General features: G+C 34.3%; 2 protein-coding genes across 4 annotated transcripts in view; one reads left to right on the top strand and one right to left on the bottom strand.

The window, feature by feature from the left end:
• RNGTT (RNA guanylyltransferase and 5'-phosphatase) overlaps nucleotides 1-20569 on the top strand; it is a 338823-nt gene that overhangs the window by 259748 nt on the left and 58506 nt on the right. For all 3 annotated transcript variants that reach the window (XM_077162393.1, XM_077162394.1, XM_077162392.1), the window contains exon 14: nucleotides 9502-9568. In XM_077162393.1, coding sequence (XP_077018508.1) covers nucleotides 9502-9568 — 67 coding nt within the window. The remainder of the gene's footprint in view (nucleotides 1-9501; nucleotides 9569-20569) is intronic.
• Nucleotides 1849-3679, bottom strand: LOC143684947 (uncharacterized). The gene has a single exon (XM_077162396.1). It carries the CDS (start codon nucleotides 3107-3109, stop codon nucleotides 2150-2152), a length of 960 nt encoding a protein of 319 aa, XP_077018511.1. The 5' UTR covers nucleotides 3110-3679; the 3' UTR covers nucleotides 1849-2149.

Here is a 20569-nt window from a genome sequence, read left to right as displayed (position 1 = left end):
ACAAAGGGTTCTGGGAAAGAGGTATGCCAATAGGCCTTTCTGAGTGGGCTAAAAGCATGAAGATATTTGTGTTCAATGTGAATGCACACCAGAGAGTAATTTCAGCAGAGGTAGGTTTTAATAATCAAGTGGATAAGATGACCCGTTCTGTGGATACCATTCATCCTCTTTTCCCAGCAACTCTTGTCATTGCCCAATGGGCTCATGAACAAAATGGTCATAGTGGTAGGGATGGAGGTTTTGCATGGGCTCAGCAACCCCCACTCACCAAGGCTGACCTGGCTACAGCCACTGCAGAGACTCACACTCAGCCGCCTGTGTGGCACCATACCCCGAGGTGACCAGTCAGATATGTGGTGGCAGGTTGATTACATTGGATACTCTCTTCATGGAAGGGACAGCGATTTGTTCTAACTGGAATAGACATGTGCTGGATATGGGTTTTCTTTCCCTGCACGCAGTGCTTCTGCCAGAAGTACCATCCGTGGGCTTACAAGAATGCCTTATCCATTGTCATGGTATTCCACACAGCATTGCTTCTGAGCTAGGAACACACTTCACAGCAAATGAAGTGCGGGAATGGGCACATGCTAATTCTCTGGTCTTACCATGTTCCCCATCATCCAGAAGCAGCTGGATTGATAGAACAGTGGAATGGCCTTTTGAAAACTTAATTATGGTGCCAACTGCATGGCAGTACCTTGAAGGGCTGGGGTAATGTTCTCCAGGAAGCTGTATGTGCTCTGAATCAGCGTCCACTGTATGGTGCTGTTTCTTCCATAGCCAGGATCCATGGGTCCAGGAACCAAGGGGTGGAAATGGGAGTGGCACCACTCACTATTACCTCTAGTGATCCACAGCGGAAATTTTTGCTTCCTGTCCCTGCAACCCTGAGCTCTGCTGATCTGCAGGTTTTAGTTCTAAAAGGGGGAGTGTTTCCTCCAGGAGAGACAACAATGATTCCATTGAACTGGAATCTAAGACTGCCACTTGGTCACTTTGGGCTACTTATGCCCCTGGATCAACAAGCCAAGAAGGGGATTACAATATTGTCTGGGGTGACTGACCCTGATATCAGGGGAAAATAGGACTACAACTACACAATGGAGGTGAAGAAGACTTTTCCTGGAATACAGAAGATCCCCTAGGGTATCTTTTAGTCCTACCATGCCCTGTGATCAAAATCAAAAGCTGCAACAACCCAATCCCTGCAGGGCTACCAGTGGCTCTGAAACTTCAGGAGTGAAAGTTTGGGTCGCCCCACCAGGCAAAGAACCACAACCAGCTATAGTGCTTGCTGAGGATTAAAGGAACATGGATTGGATAGTGGAAGAAGGTAGTGACAGATATGAACTATAACCATGTGGTCAATTACAGAAACGTGGACTGTAGTGCTGTTTTGTTCATGCTGTACTCTTTTTTTTTTTTTATTTATTTTTTTTTGTTATTTATTACATACACATATGAATCCATAATCAATGTACAGCATTAGCCTTTGTTTTACTCGAACTTACAAAAAATGTAGCATAGCATATGCATCATTTGAGTCTTGAGTTTTTTCACTCAGATGCTTGCAATGTTTTCTTGCTAATATATACATTATTTAACTGTTCTATAATTTTCTGTTGTGCAAATACAACACCCTTTATCTCAATTCCTTACTAGTGGCTACTCCATTCCTTTCCTACAAATGTATGGCCATGTTTCTTGACAACATATTCTATTCCACATAACTATTACATCAACATAAAACAATTTTAATAATTATAGCATTATGTAGGGTATCATATTACATGGTACAAACATGGTAACTTTGTCTCTTCCTTTCTAATTTGTATACCACTTCTTTCACTTTACTGCACTACTTAGAATCTCCACTCATGACCATGTTTAGCAGCAGAGGTATAGCAGGACTCGTACTTGCTTCTTAATGAGAAGGCTTTTAAAAGTCCAACAATAGCATATACTATGAGTTTGTGTAGGACAAGTCAGAATTTTATTAATCCTTTCTCCTCATGAAAATTCTTAGATATTAAGTACTGGTCTTCTTTTTAAGGCTTTCCACATTCATGGTATTTTGTTTTAGAATGACTTTTCTAATGGGCTATGAATCTAAAGGCCTTCTTTATTCTAGGAATTCACAGCACTTTTAATGAGTATGAATTCTCTGATGTCTAATATGGTGTGACTTCTGGCTAAAAGCTTTTCCACACACACTACACTGATAAGGCTTCTCACCCGTATGGATTCTTGCATGTAAAGCAAGAGTTGAGAACTGAGAAAAGGCTTTTCCACAATCATCACAACCATAAGGCTTCTCACCTGTATGACTTCTAATATGTACAGTAAGAGATGAACTTTGAGAGAATGCTTTCCCACATATATTACACTCATAAGGTTTATCACCTGTATGAATTCTCACATGTACAATTAGTGATGTGATTTGAGAAAAGGCTTTCCCACATTTATTACATTCATAGGGTTTCTCTCCAGTATGAATGTTGTAATGTTTAATGAGATACTGCCTCTGGCTGAAGGCTGTTCCACATTCATTACATTTATAAGGTTTCTCTTCAATATGAATTTTCTCATGCTCGGTGAGATTAGATTTGTCACTGAAGGCTTTTCCACATTTCTTACATATAAAGGGTTTCTCTCCAGTATGTCTTCTCTGGTGTGTAGTGAGGCTTGATTTCTGAATGAAAGCTTTCCCACATCCATCACATTCATAAGGTTTCTCTCCAGTATGGATTCTATGATGGGTAATCAAGTTTTCCTTCTGGTTAAAGGCTTTTCCACACTCACTGCATATATAGGGTTTTTCTCCAGTATGTATGTTCCAATGTTTAACGAGATATTGTTTTTGACTGAAGACTTTCCCACATTCTTTACATTCATATTCTTTCTCTCCATTGTGAGTTTTCTCATGCTCTGTGAGATGTGATTTATGACTAAAAGTTTTTTCACATTCCTTACATGCATAAGGTTTCTTTCTAGTATGAAATCTCTTATGTCTGAGATTTGGCATTTGAATTAAAGCTTTCCCACAAGTATATGATTTCTCTAATGAATACAGAGGTTTTCCATCTGGTTTAAAGCTTTCCCACATTACATTTATATGCTATTGCCCTGTACGGCTTTTCAAATGTGAAGTAAAAGATGTCTACTTCCAGGACACTCATATATCATTTCTCTCTAGTACGAATTTTCTCATAGTCCATGAGATTTTGCTTCAGATAAACATATTCCCAGGATCATTACAATACTAATTTATGTATGAATATTCTCATGCTTAATGTGATTTCATGCTGGCTGTAGTATTTCCAATATTGCTTATACAAAGGGTTTTTTTTTTAATAAAGTTTATTGAGCACACATGTGAGAAGACATGTAGCACTCTAGCAAGGAAAGATGGAAGGTGAGAAGCCTACACACAGGGTTTTATTCCTTCATGATTTCTCTGATGTGTAACTTTCCCACATTCATTAAATCCAAATGGTTTCTCTCAAGTATTAATTCTTAGGCATCTCCTGAGGTTGAATTTCCAAAAGAAGATTTTGATACTCATTACACTTAAGGGGGATGACTACCATGTGGGACAAACTATGGCAAAACTCACTGTCTTCATTCTTTCTTCCATCATACTTAGTTAAGCATGAAACAAATTCTTTCAAGTGAAGTCACATTCAGAGAGGTGTTATTTTGAGGAAACAATGTCTGTAGTATATTTTCCCAACTTTCTCTCCCTCCATCTTAAGGCCTGTGCTGTTGTGAAAGTAGACATAACTTCACTCATAAGCCTTTTGTTATGCTGTTCTTTTTGCTTAATGTCTTAGGTGTTAGAAAAGATGAAATGTCTAAAATCAATAATCTTCAATCTTCCAATTTAGGAAACTTGACAATATCTCCTTTACATTTGTTCCATCATTCATGCTCTTCTTGCTTCAACTGAGGATCACATCCAGTTTAGTGACTTTACAACCAGTAAGTGGGGAAATGGTATCACACCTGAATGTTATGCTGGGGACAAAGCAACACCCCATAAATCAAACCTGAAACCTTCAGGCTTCTGAAGAAGAAAATGTAGATTCCAAAGATGCACAAGTAAACTGGCTGATATTTTTGTTGCTGTTGATTGTTTTAATGATCCAAAGCCCGGGAACAAAGGCCAAAAAGGCGACTCAAGAAGTCTGCGCCTGCGTACAGGCACTGCCCTAAGTATCCCGGGTGTGGCTAAGCGCAGGCTTAGTTTTAAGAGAAATTAAATTGACTTTCCGACGATCTACCCACCGCTTTTTCTGCTCGGAACTACATTTCCCAGAAGGCTCACCGGTGTGAATTATCCTCCCAAGGAAACTTGGCCTCCTTTTCCTAAACCTGCCTGGCACTTAGGGTTAGTGGACCCGATGCAGGAAAGAAAACCATTTCAAACGCCTCGGGCTAGTCTACTTTGGGAGTCACGGCCCGAGACTGAGCCGGGACTTCATGAGGCTTCCCGAGCACTGCTGGATGAGGGAGAATAATCTTTTCGGTGTGACCGCTACTAATCGCTGATATGACCCAAACCTCCGGGAGCCATTTTGTCCGCTTCTCCATGCTGTACTCTTTAAGTTGAAAGATATCAAGTTTAAGAATGAATGTTACCCAAGGACCTGTGCCCTATTCTGGAGAATTTTAACGTATTCCCAGTTATATGCAGGACAGTTGAATATTGTTAGGTGAAAGAAAAAATATGCATTTTATTGTTTTGTATGTAGAAAGTAGGTATGGTTTAAGGTGATGTGCATAGCTGCCAAGTCAGCAAGGGGTAGACTGTCACAGTCAGATTCATGTGTCAACTTGGCCAAGTGGTGGTACCTGTTTGTTTGGGTGGACAAGTGCTGGCCTGTCTGTTGCTATGAGGACATTTCAGAGAATTAAATCGTGATCACATTTGGCTGCATCCACAGCTGATTCCATTTGTAATCAGCCAAGGGAAGTGTCTTCAGTAATGAGTGATGCTTAATCTAATCACTGGAAGCCTTTTAAGGAGGATTCAGAAGAGACAGGCTCTCTTCCTGCTTCTGCTGGTGAGCCTCTCCTGTGGGGTTCATCCAGACCCTCCATTGGAATCCTCAGCTTCACGCCTACCCTACAGATTTTGGACTCTGCGTTCCCGTGGTTACAGGAGACCCTTATAAATTTTATATTTATGAATATTTCCTGTTGATTCTGTTTCTCTAGAGAACCCTAACTCATACAGTATTCATTTCCTGAATATTGCCAGCTCAGTATTTCTTCTTATATACCTTTGCAGAATCATTCAGCTTTCTGTGTTTTACTTTAGCATCTTGTTTACCATACCCTAAACTTACTCATTATTTGTTTCAGTCAATGTTTATTTCACCTAGCCAAGCATTCTTTTCACGTAATTTATTTTTATCACAGATTTATTATTCAGTCTTTTTTCTTTCCTTTTCTAAGTCTACAGCATTTTGTTAGGTCTGTACCAGTGTTTATAGAAAATAAACCAGAATAGAAAAGTAGGCTATGAAAAGTCTCTAAGGATTATAATAAACTTACTCAGTAACTCCATTTTTCAAATTTAAAATGATACTACAGACTCTTTATTAAGCACATTTGCTTTCTTCTTTTCTCCCCCAGTAGTGTGTGTGTGTATATGTATGTGTGTATGTATGTGTAGTGTTTGGAAAACTTGCTCTCTAGCTAAGAAGTGTGATTTTATTTCAGTCAGTATTCAAGTTTTTTGAAGACATTATGTTGCAATTTAAAAACTACTGTATCTGGTTGTGGGTACTATTGTTATGGCCTATATGTAGAATAATTAATTTTGAGTTGTTTGGTTTATTATTTTTAAAAAGAATCCCTTTCCTGCTTTTTTTGTTTTGTTTTGTTTTACTTTTTATTTTGACGTAATTATAGACTCACTTTCCTTTTAAGCCAATTTTTTCCATGTTTGATCTACTATAAATATTTGGTAAATGAGGTTCTTTGAGATAGTGTTCATTCTGCTACCTGAGAAGTTTTATTTTTCCTCCATGTGAAAAGTTTTCTGGGAACAATTTTGGGACTTTCTTTCCAGGATACATATTTTTTAACGTTTGTATTTGGGAAATGGAAAGCCAGAAGAGATGTTGGTCTTGCCTGTCTTTACTTTTACAATAGCTCTAACAGATTTAATTTTTCTTTCCACCAGTGCTTGCTTACTGCTACATCAAAAACATTCTTTTAGTGTCTGCACTGTAGATAGCAGTTAGATACAAGCAGATATTTGGGGGTTGTTAGCATCTGTATAGAGGGTATATTTGGGCAAAACAGTTACCTGCCAAACAATTACTTGATAGTGAATGAGTCAGCGTTTCTATTTTGAAATAGGCTTTAAAAATCCATCTATCAGTGTTGTATTAATATCTTACTCCAGGGATTTAAAATGTGTGATTGCTGTATTATACACAAGCACCTTATCATGATAAAATGATGCCTATTCATAATAATTATGTATACAATGTAACAAAATTATTTTTTGAAAGATTAAAACAGATTTAAATGTGTCCATTGAAAAAATAGGAATTTGTGTTCTCCAAGTATTGTTTTCACTGCAGTTCTTTAAATTATGATACATGTTAAAACACATTCAAATGAAAGTGGTAATATAATATATGATAAGGAATAATAGGCACATGAATAAGAAATAACAGTACTTAAAAAGTGAAATATGCATATGCTATATAATTGATATATTTAAAAATATCTGGATTAGGAAAAGGTAGCTATTAGATAAGCAAGTTGGAAGGAAGGGATACACCAAATAGTATTTTGGCAAACTTTCTGAAATGCATATGCATGGTAATTATAGGCATATTGAATTTTTAATGCGAGCCAGCTTTTATTCTCTTCCATCTCTAACATTTATCTGTATGAAGAGTGAATATTCTTACTTCTAAAAGCAGTTGTTCAGCTTTCTGTGAAATCTGTTCTATAGGAAGTAAATTACCACTGCTATATATAACTAAATTAAATTTGTGATACTAGCAATGAAAGTTGTGTTGGTTGGATACCTATCTTCTTTGTCGTACAAAGCTAAGAAATTCTCCACTTCACTGTTGGGGTCTGGGACATTTCTTATTCTTTCTACTTGCATCCAGTTCGCAAATGCTATTAATTGTAACCTTCATAACCTTCAACTACATGTTAAAATGCATTATTATAAGATATTACTTAAATTTAAAACTTAAGTAGGTTTTTGGTAAGTTGTTATAATTCAGAATATGTTCATCAGCTATTAACATTCCTTTAGTAGTTTTTAATGCTTTATTGGCCCTCATGGGATATAGAGAAGGAAGATGTTCCCATAAAACTAAGTATCTATCATATTTTATAGAATCTAAAATGCTTTGAGCATGTGCTTTCTTGATCTTATTAGGAGGTGTCAATGGAAGGTAATCAGACAACCACCTCACAACCTAGTGACAACAATTATTAAGACACCAGAGTATCAGAGACATCCCAATTTCAGAGGGATTAAAATATGAATAGATGTATATCCCAGAATTGTTGAAAGAGGGTTTGAGTCAATAAATTTTTTAAACATGGTTATGAAAATTTTTTTTTTTAATGATTAGACCAGTATGTTACATGGAGAATTTTTCATTTGTTTGAATTTGTGATTTTTTAATTCACTTTGTATACCAGTCAGTATTCCACTCTCAAATTCATGCAATAGAATTTAGTGTTATTTAAGGATTAGAATTGTTACCTGGCATAAAAGGCTATTAACTCTCACTATGCAGACTCTGAGAATTGTTGTGGCTTGCTGACTTTGAGCAAGGAGTATCAGCAATATTTTGTTCTTGTTCTTTATGTAGAATAATGTTAAGACTAAAGTTGTGCTCATTTACTCCAGATAACTACTAAGAAAATTTTATGATGAAAGATATTTCTACATTTAGATTAAACACAGTAATATTTCTTAATTATGTTCTTCCTATACCCTGCACCAATGCCAGTTCCTGCACATTCCCCAAGCATAGTTCTTATGATGTTATTGCTTCATTCATGATGTTTCAGTGCTGTCAGAAAATCGTAGACCTCTTAAAAGTGAAACTACAAAGGAAGGGATGATGCAAAGAAGAGTAACTATTATTTTAAAATTTTATATCTCTATATGGTTTGATTTTTATATCCATGTGCGTTTATTGTTTATATAGGAAATAAATAAATCTTTGTAAAAATGATACCATATTGCTTACAGAATAAAGTGTGTGGCATATGTGGCCCTTCATGATCCATTCCAAACTTCTCTGGGTTCTTATCACTCACTAAATTATCCCTTACTCCAGCTATACTTGTCTACTCTTGTTTTATAGTCCTCTGCATTTTCAGGCCTCTGTTTAAAATTTCCCCTTTGCCTTACCCATCCTTTCAGGCTAAGCCCAGATTCCAATTCAGACTTTTCCAGATCCTCCATAGCAAGTACCTACTTTCCCATGACAAATATCACTATATGGCACTTTCAAGAGACTCCTGTTTGTTAGGGTTAATTATATGTGTCACGTTCTCTTATTAGATTTTGGGACTGAATCATTTAAGGTTATGCTGTCTTCTGTACTGCATTGTATAGACTTACAGTGTTTCTTAAACTGAATCCTCGTAGGTTTTTTTTTTTAACATTTTAAATTGTGAAATATGACCTGTATAAAAAAGCAATAAATTTGAAAGTACATTGTAATAAGTAGTAATAGAACCGATTTCAAAGTTTGGTATGGATTACAGTTTCACAATTTCAGGTTTTTCCTTCTAGCTGCTCCAAGACACTGGAGATTAAAAGGAAATATCAGTGTAATGATTCAGTAGTCATATTCTTTTGTTAAACCCTAACTTCTCTTTTATAGCTCCTTCTCCTTTAATCCTACTCCAAATCAAACTTTTTTCATGTTGAAAAGTGGTGTCAACAATATGGAATAGGGGAATGGAACTGATAGATGTTCTTGGAGAGACTAGCACCTCTGGATTTCAGGAACTATCTGGCCTAAGAGCCATCTGAAAGTTTTAGGTTTGTGAAAAGTAGAATGCAACTTTTGTAGAATGGGTGTTCTTTACAATTAACAGAAATGATGTTGGATGAGTTTTGGCAAACCGTGGCAATTAGCAATATCTTGCTGAAGCTTACATAAGAGTAGCCTCTAGAATGAATCTTTAGGGTTTTTAAATACATGGTTGCTTCTTTTAATTATCCTCCAGAAACACTAGTTGGTAAGTTTACTAGTAATATTAATAAATGTTAGTATTACACATTTAAACTTTCATTTCAACAGGTGCTTTCTTAAGCCCATTATTTTCTGAAACATAAGAATTATTTGTCAGTTACCATCACATAATGCAAAAGACAAGAATAATTGCACAGATAACTTTTTTCACAGAATCCTTTATCAATTTTGATATTTATGCAACTTTACATTTAAGAAAGAATATCTTATAAATGATGCTTTTTATTCTTTGTAGGTTACTTCCTCAAAATGTTGGCCTTCTCTATGTTGGAGGTTATGAAAGACCCTTTGCACAAATCAAGGTATGATTGTTCATTTTTAGAGTACTTTTTCCTAGATTTAGTTCACTTGTCCCCCAAAAACTTGCGAATAATCTTCAACATATCAAGACAGACAAAGATATGGTGAATATAAAGTACTAATTCATTTGCTTTTGCACATTTCGGGTGAAGAAGTCATCAGCTTTTCAAAGGAATTGGTTTATTTAAATCTTCTTGGTCATAGTAGAGTTGGTTTTAACTAAAGCAATTCAGTGACTGGTTTAGAACAATATAATTTAGAGCTACACGGATTGATCTTTCAGATCACCTATTTTGCCATTAAAAATGTTCAGACAGCTTTATTGAAATGTAACTGACATACAATAATCTACATATCTAAAGTGTGTTTTGTTACGCAAATACAGATGAAAGCCTTACCACAATTTAAGATAATGAACATATCTGTCACCGCAAGTGTTTCCTTGTGCCCATTTAAAACTCTCCCTCTTGCCTTTCCTTTCTCTCCTTGAATCCCTGGGCAACCACTAATCTGATTTACGTAATTATAGGTTAATCTGCATTTTTTGAATTTTTATAATTGGAATCTGTTCTAGTTCGCTAGCTACCAGAATGCCAAATACTTGAGACAGAATGGTTTTTAAAAAGGGAAATTTATGAAGTTGACCATGAAAATGTCGAAATTAAAGCAAGGCAAAAATGTCTAATCTGAGATATCCAGGTAAAGATACCTTGGTTCAAGAAGGCCGATGACATTCAGAGTTTCTCTCTCCGCTAGAAAGGCAAATAGTGAGATCTGCTAGCTTTCTCTTTCTGCTAGTTTTCTCTTCAGTGACATCCCCGGGGCTCTGTCCTTTCTGTTGTTTCTGGTGGCTCTTTCCAAAATGGTCCCCTCTTAAAGGGCTCCAGTAAGCCACTCCACCTTGAATGGGTAGAGACGCATCTCCGTGGAAATCATCTAATCAAAAGTTAACATTCACAATTGGGTGGGTAACATCCCTATGGAAATGGTCAAAAAGATTCCACCCAGCAATATTGAATGACGATTAAAGGACAAGGCTTTTCTGGGGTACACAACAGATTCAAACTGGCACAGAATCATACAGCTTGTACCCTTTGTTTGGCTTCTTTTAGCATAATTATTTTGAGATTCAACAGTGCATTTTTATTGCTGAGCAGTATTCCACTATATGAATAGGCTATAATTTTTTTCAGCTGTTAATGAACATTTAGATTGTATTTAGTTTTTGACTATTATAAATAAAGTTGCAGTGAACGTTTGTGTACAAGTCTTTATATGGATACATATTTTCATTTCTCTTGGGTAAAGACCTAAGAGGGAAATGACGGGGTCAAATAGTAACTGTATGTTTAACTTTTTAAGAAACAGCAAGCTGTTTTCCAAAGTGGTTGATGTATTATACATTCTCATCAGCAGTATGTGAGTGCCTTATCAACATTTGGTATGGTCAGTCTTAGAAATTTTAGCCAGTCTAGTAAATAGGTAGTAGTATTTCATTGTGAGTTGGTTTTCTTTTCTTTTTTTTTTTTTTTTTTTCCTTTGGCATGGGCAGGCTTTGAGAATCGAACCCGGTTCTCCAGCATGGCAGGTGAGAATTCTGTCACTGTGCCACTGTTGTACCACCCTATTTCATTGTAATTTTAATTTACATTTCCCTAATGACTAATAATGTTGAGCATCTTTTCATGTGTGTATTTGCTATCTGTGTATCTTCTATGGTGGTGTGTCTTCAAATCTACATTTTTTTAAAGTTTATTTTCTTATTACTGAATTTTGAGTTCTTTATTCTAGATTCAAGTCCTTTTAGAAATGTGATTTGCAAATATTTTTTCCTAGCTATTGCTTATATTTTCATTCTCTTTAACAGTGTCCTCAAAGAGTAGAGATTCTTAATATTGGTAAAATTCAAATTTTTCTTTTATGGCTCATGCTTTTAAGATATATCTGCCTTACCCAGCGTCACAAAGAATTTTCTCCTATGTGTTTTTCTTGAAGTTTATAGTTTTAGGTTTTATGCTTTTATGCTTTTATTATTCATCTGAGTTAATTTTGTATGTGGTTCAAGTTATTTAATTTTGTGTGTGTGTGTGGCTGGTGGCATCCAGTTTTTCCAAAGTCATTCATTTGTGGGAAAAACTGTTCTTTTCCCATTGAACAACCTTTGCATCTTTGTTGAAAATCAGTTGACCATATATGTATGAGAGTATTTCTGGATTCTTTATTCTTCCATTGACCTGTGTGTCAATCCCTCTACCAATATCATATTGTTTTGATTACTATAACTTTATAATAAGGTGTGATTATATATATATATTCATAATATATATATATATAATAAGGCAGTCTTTTGGCTGATCTAGGTCTTTCCCTTTCCATATAAATTTTTGAATCAGCTTGTCATTTTCTATAAAAATGCCTCCAGATTTCTATTGTAGTTATATTGAATATATAGATCGATTTGAGGAGAATTCACATTTTAACAATATCAAATCTTTCAATTCGTGAAGGCAGTTTATTTCTCCTTTTATTTAAGCCTTTGATGTCTCAGCAAACTTGTCAGTCTGTAGTCTTGAACCTTTTTCAAACAAATTTATCCCTAAATATTTCATGTTTTTATGCTATTGTAAATAGTATGTTTATCTCAATTTCTGACTCTGCTAGTATATAAAAATATAATTGATTTATTTATCCTTCTACTTTGAATCCTGTAATCTTACTATACTCAATTATTAGTTCTAGTAGTTTCTTTTGAAGATTTCGTAGGATTTTTCTATAAATGTTCATGTCATTTACTAATAAACACAGTTTTCCTTCTTCCTTCCTGATCTTTTTTTCCCTTGCTTTATTGCACTTGGTAAAACCTAGTACAGAGCTGAAAAGAAGTATTGATAACAGACATCGCTGACTTTTTCCTACTTAGAGGCAGAGCGTTCAGTTCTTCATCAAAAATTATTTTTATAGAAATATTAGTTAAGGGTTAATTCACTGATTTCAATTAGGTTTCTTATGAGAAATGAAATATATTAGCATTCAAGGCAGTTAATACTAAGGAAAATTTAATACCCTCTTTTTTCTTTGTTTTTAAACTTCTGTTTTCTGACAAACCTACAAAATGTGTTTTGTGGTGTTTTTTATGTTTGTTTGTTTTTCTGTTTCTTGGCTCCATGAGTTACTTTTCGTTTGTTCATTTGAGGGTGAGCTTAAACTCACTCTCAAATTTTTTATACCTTTAAAAACAGTGTTTTGTTGTTTTTTTCAGAGAAAACTAAGGTTTCACAGAGCATACTAGATACTTAATACTCATAATGAAAATTTTAAAAATGTTACATCTTATTTTAGCTACCATAGCACCAGCATCTCTTTAAATTACTCCACCAATTTAACATAAAACACTCAAAAGACCATCATAAGAATCTTAAGTTCTGGATCCTCTTGAGACTGTGTTAGAATTCTCTGGTTCCTTAAAATAATGTAAAGCATTCAAGTACATTTTCCCCCCATCTTTAATATCTCTGCAGCGCAAGTGAGTGGAGTTGGCAGAAGTCTTCACATAAACTTTTCTCACTATCACATTCACTAAATTCAAGTTATGTCTGGAATCCTAATAGGTTTCAGCAGAAATATTTCTGAAAGCCCAATTTTTTTCCGTTCAGTGATCTGGAAAATCCTGTTCTCTATATTAAAACTGAAATAACTAAAAAGTGAGAGTTTGGATAGAATTTGTGTGTTTTCATGTGTATTTGTGTGAGTTCCCTGGCGCCCCAAAGTATGGTTTGAGTGTGCATATGGAGATTACCTGATTTGTTAATACACCCTTCTTATCTGAGCCTTTCCACTGCCTTTCCTAAATAGCCCAGTGACAGAGGTCAGTCTTTCATCAACCCTTTGTACCTGTATGACCAACTAAATAAGAAAAAAGTTCATTATTTTAGTGCATCTTCTTCCTTTTATGGTGCTATGGCAAAGACTTCTCTTTTTACTGTATAAATTCTTACATAATTCCTATGACTCTTATGAGAATGTTGTATTGATCTCTACCTAATTAGAAAACTTCTAAGTTAATTGGAGAACAATTAAAAATTGTAGTTTAAGTGCTTGAGAATAAGGTTCTTTTCTTCCCTTACTTTGAATAAGACTTGTCGTGAGCCAAAAAATACCAATATTTGTCGTGTTCCTTTTGTTTTCCTTAAAATGCAATGTAATGGTACTATGTTGCATGGCACAGATATCAGATAGAACCCTTAAAAAAATGAAAATTATTTTCCTTTTAAGAGCATATTGGTTGTTCAGATTTTTTAATCAGTCAAGATATGAAATTTTTCACTTGAGATCATTGAGGAGAAGGAATTTTTCATTCATTAACATCACGGGACTTAATAAATCCCTAAGTGTGGGTGGCTTAGTGTTAGATGCTCTGTATGTTAAAAAATCATTTTGTAATTGTATTTCTAAAAAGGAGCTCCACTTTATATAAAGGTCAGAAAGAGGAAAAAATTACAAAAAGTTACAGATATTTGGATAAATGTTGAATGAGTTTAGAGATTTGCTACAGCATACCAGTAGATACCTCACTATTGTTATATAACATGGGTCATTTCAGCCATTCTTACAGCCAAAAACATGCTCTTTCATTATTACCTGGTCTTTTAGTTTTAGTTTCCTTTCTGGATAAAGATAGGAGTATATAAAAACAGAATTTAACACAGTCTTAGGTTAATACATTTTCATGCTAATTTCAGTTTCCTTATTTTTAGGAAAAGTTACCCCAAATTACTTTCTATATATAACTCACACCCAAGGCAGTGGCTCTTTTCTCAGATCACTGACCCATTTGAGAATCTTAGGAAAGCTGTGGACCTTCTCCTTATACTTTCTGATGCTTCAAGGACCCCAAATTAAGAACGTAAAAAGTGGTTCAAAAAGCAAGTAAAACATGTTTTTCTAAGTTTTTCTGTCAACCCAAAATAGTAAGTGAAGCAAATTTCAGCCTTATCCAAAACTGTATTTTCTTTCAAAGTTATTGAGATTTATAAAATATTATTATGTAATAAAAGTTAACATAAGTTGAGTTTCTAATATTTTGGGCTATAAGCAACTTATGGTTTTTGTTAAATATATTTTGTTAAGTAAAATTTATGGTTTAATGTACTTTTAGATACAAGCTTTTAAATTAAAAGATGACATTTTGATTAAACTAAAATTTTGGTTTATTCCTGTTGTATGTATACCTTCACACTGTCAGGTGTTTTTCAGAAATGCCCTTGGTGTTGGAGGAGAAAGTGGTATTAATTTTGTATATCTTTGCAAATACCTTTATCTTAATTGCATGTATGTATGTATGTATGTATATATTCTGTTGTTCATACCTTACTTTTGTAGACATATTCAATTTTAAATAATAGTGAACATTTTATTCACTATCATTCTGTTAGTTTTGTTTTCTCAAACATTTCACAGTCTCGTAAAAATCTTAATGATATTCTCATCGGTTTCTAGTCCTGGAGGCTCCACTTAGCAGCCAGAATCCATTAAACCAAGGAGTGAAGCTTGTCAACATCATTCTTTAATCAACTGGAGGCTTGTTATGGAAAGACTCAATGCCACGGGGCTGTCCCTCCCCGCAGGGATTGATATAAGTTGCCTCTTCCATCTGACAGCTCAAGAAGTGTGAGACTGTGAAGCTGATTCAGTCACAAATTTCTACTTTGGCAATGCAGAAAGGCATGTGTCTTCTATATTTTAATTATGAATTCTATGCTGTAACCATATGTGAATAGTAAGGTGTATAATTTTATTGGAGATTAATTTTCCTGAGTCGTTTTTGTCAGTCAGTATAGCTAAATCATTCTTGTCTCAGAGCCTGGGTCCATCCCTGCTGAGTGATTGGGTGCTATTAGTCACAGTCACATACTCTAAGCTTTCTCAGTTTGAATTTTTTAAACTCTCTTTTCTGCCAAGGAAATATTGGTGTTTGTATACATGAGAAATGAGTAGATGCAAAGAAATAATGATCCCCTCTTCATTTTTGAAATCGTATTTGAAAATTTGTTAAAGCATCCCCTCAGACTTCTCAACTATTTCTAAAAAGAAAAAAAAATAGAATATTTTTCCTTTGAGTTGTATCAAGCTCAGATTTTCTTTACTTTAAAATTGCTGACAACTTATTATCCTGTACAGTTGCTAACAGAGTGCTTCAGGTCCACTGCTGGATTTTCAAGTGAGTTTATTCTGTAACTGTCTGGATGTCAAAAAATCATGCTTTGTTTACTAACAAGTCCTACAGTAATTTCAGACTAGGGTTCTAAAATGTACACTATAGTAATAGTTCTCCTGCCATTTTACCAAGATGCTTTTTTGGCAGAGTATTGCCTAAGTGATGCTCACTCCCTATAGTTACATATATTTCAATCTCTGTTTTCTTAAGTTCATGTACCTAGATAGTATTTCAATAGGATTGCAAGCCCCATGAGGTCAGGGGCTGTGTTGTCTTCACTTCTGTATCCTCAGCATCTAGCCCAATGCCTGCCTGGCACATAAAAGAACTAAATAAATATTTAGCATTATATTGAAAAATGTCTACAAAACCAAATTGCCTTTATTAAAGCATGTAATATAAAGTTCACCAAGCTATTTAAAAGCTCTGGTTCTAATTCCAAACGTATTTACTGCTTTAAAACTTTATTTTCTAATCTCTGTTACAATGTGAATTGGGATATCTTTGTATTAAGATAAATCAATCTTATTTTCTAATTTAAGATTGTGGTTATAAATTATTATTAACATCAGTAACTTTATTTGAAATGGAGATTTTATGAATACATTATTCTGAGAACATTTTTAAATATAGTTCTCAAATTGGTTTCTGATTAAGAAGCTAGCATTTTTCTTAGCTGGAAGTTTCAATGACTGTCAGTCATTTCTAAGCTTAGAGACTTTTTAGAAAAATATTGAATATTATTTTTAGCATAGTCTAGTATTTTTTTCAAATATTAAACTAGGATATGAAGATTGAGATCTGGTTAATCATGGTTTGGAGCCAAAAAGAATAAACGATTGCTTTTTCATAATTTTGAAAAGTTCTAAAAAAAAATAATGGTTTCATGCCTGCTTAGATATTTACATGCAATAGATCCCCTACCTTTGAAAGGGAATAGCATGGTATTTCTTATCCTATTTTTTCCCTCCCCCTACCAATATTTTACTTCAAAAAAGAGAAGTAGTTCTCTATCTAGTCTGAATTCCAGAGGACTGATAATCATGAAAATATATTAGTGAAATCTAGAGATTATACATTTTACTTTTCTTTTTCCCTTTATTAGAGAAGTTGTGGGTTTAAAGAATAATCATGAATAAAATATACGATTCTTATATACCACCCTACCACCAATACCTTGCATTAGTGTGGAACATTTGTTATAATTGATGATAGCACATTTTTATAATTGAACAATTAATTAAAATCCATGGTTTAACTTAGAGTTCACTGTTCGTACAGTGTAGTTCCTTGGATTTTTAAAAAAATTTTAATTCTGTTACCATATATATAGTCTAAAATTTCTGCCTTTAATCACATGCAGATATATATTTTAGTGCTGTTAATTGCATTCACCATGTTGTGCTGCCATCACCACCATCCATTACCAAAACATTTCCATTATGCCAGATAGGAACCCTGTACATTTTAAACCTCAACTACCCATTCCCTATACCTAGCATGTCCCCTGGTAACCTATATTTTAGATTATGACTGTATGAATTTGCTTATTCTAATTGTTTCAGATCAGTGAGAACAGATAATTGTTTTTTTGTGTCTGGCTTATTTCACTCAACATTATATCCTCAGGTTCATCAAAGTTTTCACCTGTAGCAGGGCTTCATTCCTTTTTATGGCTGAATATTATATTCCATTGTATATATATATGGCATTTTATTTATCCATTTATTGGTTGATGGACACTGGGTTGGTTCCATATTGTGACTGTTGTGCATAATGCTGCTATAAACTTCAGTTTGCAACAGCAGTGTTTGAATCCCTGCTTTCAGTTCTTCACAGTATATCCTGGTAGTGGGATTGCTGAGTCATGTGGAAATTCTCTACTTAGCTTTCTGAAGAACTGCCAAACCATCTTCTAAAGCAGCTGCACCATTCATATTGTAGCCAGCAGAAAATGAGTGTTACTACTTCTCTACATCTTCTCCAACACTTGTTCTTTTCTGTCTTTTTTTTTTTAATAGCAGTCATTTTAATGGGTGTGAAATGGTCTTTCATTGTAGTTTTGATTTGTATTTCCCTGATGGCTAATGATGATGATCATCTTTTCATGTGCTTCTGGCCATTTACATATCATCCTCCAAGGGATGCCCGTTCAGGTCTTTTGCCCATTTTTAAATTGGGCGCTTTGTTTCTTTTATTGCTAAGTTGTAGGATTTCTTTGTATATTATGGATATTAATCCATTATTAGATATGTGGTTTCCAAATATTTTCCCTCATTGTGAAGGTTGCTGTTTTACTTTCAAGATAAAGTCCTTGGAGGACCAAAAGTTTTTCATTTTGATGAGGTCCCATTTATCTATTTTTTTCTTTTGTTGCTGTGCTTTGGGTATAATGTCTAGAAAGTTACTGCCTAACACAAGACCCTGAAGGTGGGTATCTATGTTTTCTTCTAGGAATTTGATAGTTCTAGCTCTTATTATTAAAGTCTTTGATCTGTTTTGAATTAATTTTTATATATGATGTGAGATAGGCATCCTCCCTTTTTGAGCAAATGGAGATCCGCTTTTCCCAGAATCATTTGTTGAAGTGACTGTTCTTTCCAAATTGAATGGTCTTTGCCACCTTGTCAGAAATCAGTTGGGGGCAGGCAATGGTGGTGCAGTGGCAGAGTTCTCACCTGCCATGCCGGAGACCCGGGTTTGATTCCCGGTGCCTACCCATGCCAAATAATAATAATAATAATAATAATAATAATAATAATAATAATAATAATAATTTGGCCATAAACGTCAGCATTGATTTCTGAGCTCTCTGTTTTATTCCCTTGGTGTATATATCTGTTCTTCTGCCAGTTCCATGTTGTTTTGATTATTATGACTTTGTACTAAGTTTTAAGATCTAGAAGTGTGAGTAATTTCATTTCTTTTTTTTCAAGATAACGTTAGTTCTTTAGGGTCTCTTACCCTTCCATATATATTCACTGATTGGATTTTCCATTTCTGTAGAGAAGGTTGTTGAAATTGCATTGAATCTATAATTGCTTTGATGGTATTGATGTTTTAAGGATATTTAAAAATAGAACAAAGAATGTCCTTCCATTTATTTAGGTCTTCTTTACTTTCTTTTAGCAATGTTTTTTACTTTTCTACTCCTTGGTGAGATTTATTCCAAAATATTTGATTCTTTTAGTTGCTATTGTGAATGAAATTTTTTTCTTTTTCCTTCTTCTAATGGTTCATTTCTTGTGTATAGAAATGCTGCTGAAATTTGCATGTTAATCTTGTACCCAACCACTATGCTGAATTCATTTATTAGCCTCAAGAGCTTTGTTGTAGATTTTTAAGGATTTTCTGTATATAGGATTATATCATTTGTAAATATGTTCCCTCTTCCTTAACAATTTGGAGGCCTTTTATTTCTTTTTCTTGCCTAATTGCTCTGCCAAGAACTTCCACCAGTGAATAACACTGGTGACAGTGGGCACCCTTGTCTTGTTCCTGTTCTTAGAAGAAAGCTTTCACTCACCATTAAGTAGAATTGTAGGTTTTTCATATATACTGTTTATCATATTTAGCAAGTTTCCTTCTATTCTTGAAGTGTTCTAAGTGTTTTTATCAAGAAAGGATGCTGTATTTTTCAAATGCTTTTTCTGCATCAGTTGAGATGGTCATGTCGTTTTTTACCCCTTTGTTCTGTAATTGTGTTGTGTTGCATTCACAGATTTTCTTATGTCAAACCAACTTTGCATTGCAGGGATAAATTCCACTTAGTCATGGTGTATAATTGTTTTAATATGCTGTTGGATTCAGTTTGCTAGTGTTTTGTTAAGGATTTTTGCATCTATATCCATAAGAGATATTGGCCTGTAGTTTTCTTTTTTTGTGGTATCTTATCCAGCTTTATATGAGAATTTTGATGTTTGTCTCATAGAATGAAAGAGGGAGTGATCTCTGTTCAGTTTTTAGAAGAGTTTGAGCAGAATAGGAGTTACATTTTGAAATGTTTGATAGAATTCCTTTGTGAAGCCATCTGGTCCTGGGCTTTACTTTGTTGGGAGGTTCTTTATTTTTTTTTCAATCTCTTTAAAAATAGTAATTGGTTTGTTGAAATCTTGTTTCTTCTTGAGTTAATGTAGGTAGTTTGTGAGTTTGAAAGAATTTTCCCATTCTCCCAAGTTATTTACTTTACTGGTTTACAGTTTTCCATAGTATCTTCTTATAGTTACTCCAGCAGGGCCAATAGTAATGTCCCTTTTTCTCTTTTTTTTTCGTTATTTATTTCCTCTTTCTCTCTCTATTTTTTTTCTTGTTTGTCCAGCTAAAGTTTTGTCAATCTTATTGGTTTTTTCAAAGAGACAACTTTTTGGTTTTGTTGATTCTCTCTACTTTTTGTTTTGTTTTCTATTTCATTTATCTCTGTTCTAATCTTTGTTATTTCCTTCCTTCTGCTAACTTTAAATAAAAAAACAATAGTTTTCAAAACGCTCTTCAACAAGTGGTTACAGGACAGATCCCAGAGTTTGTCATGGGCTATCATAAGATCCTCTCTAGTCTTTCTTCTTTTTTAATGTAAGCATTTAGAGCTATAAATTTCCCCCTCAGCATTGACTTCACTGCATACTTAAGTTTTGGTGTGTTATATTTTAATTTTTATTCATCTGAAGATATTTCCTAATTTGGTTTCAGTTAGCTTCTTTAATTTGTTGTTTAATAATATATTATTTAATTCCAGTATATTTGTCAATTTTCCATTTTCCCCTCAGTTATTGATTTCTAGCTTCATTACATT

The sequence above is a fragment of the Tamandua tetradactyla genome, chromosome 5, assembly GCF_023851605.1.
Source record: "Tamandua tetradactyla isolate mTamTet1 chromosome 5, mTamTet1.pri, whole genome shotgun sequence".
Classification (NCBI taxonomy): Eukaryota; Metazoa; Chordata; class Mammalia; order Pilosa; family Myrmecophagidae; genus Tamandua; species Tamandua tetradactyla.
Note: the sequence above shows the minus strand (reverse complement) of the source record. Positions and strands in the feature narration are given on the sequence as shown.

Coding starts and splice junctions, on each gene's coding strand:
- LOC143684947 (XM_077162396.1), bottom strand. CDS start 3,109: ATGTGGGAAAGCTTTAAACCAGATGGAAAACCTCTGTATTCATTAGAG.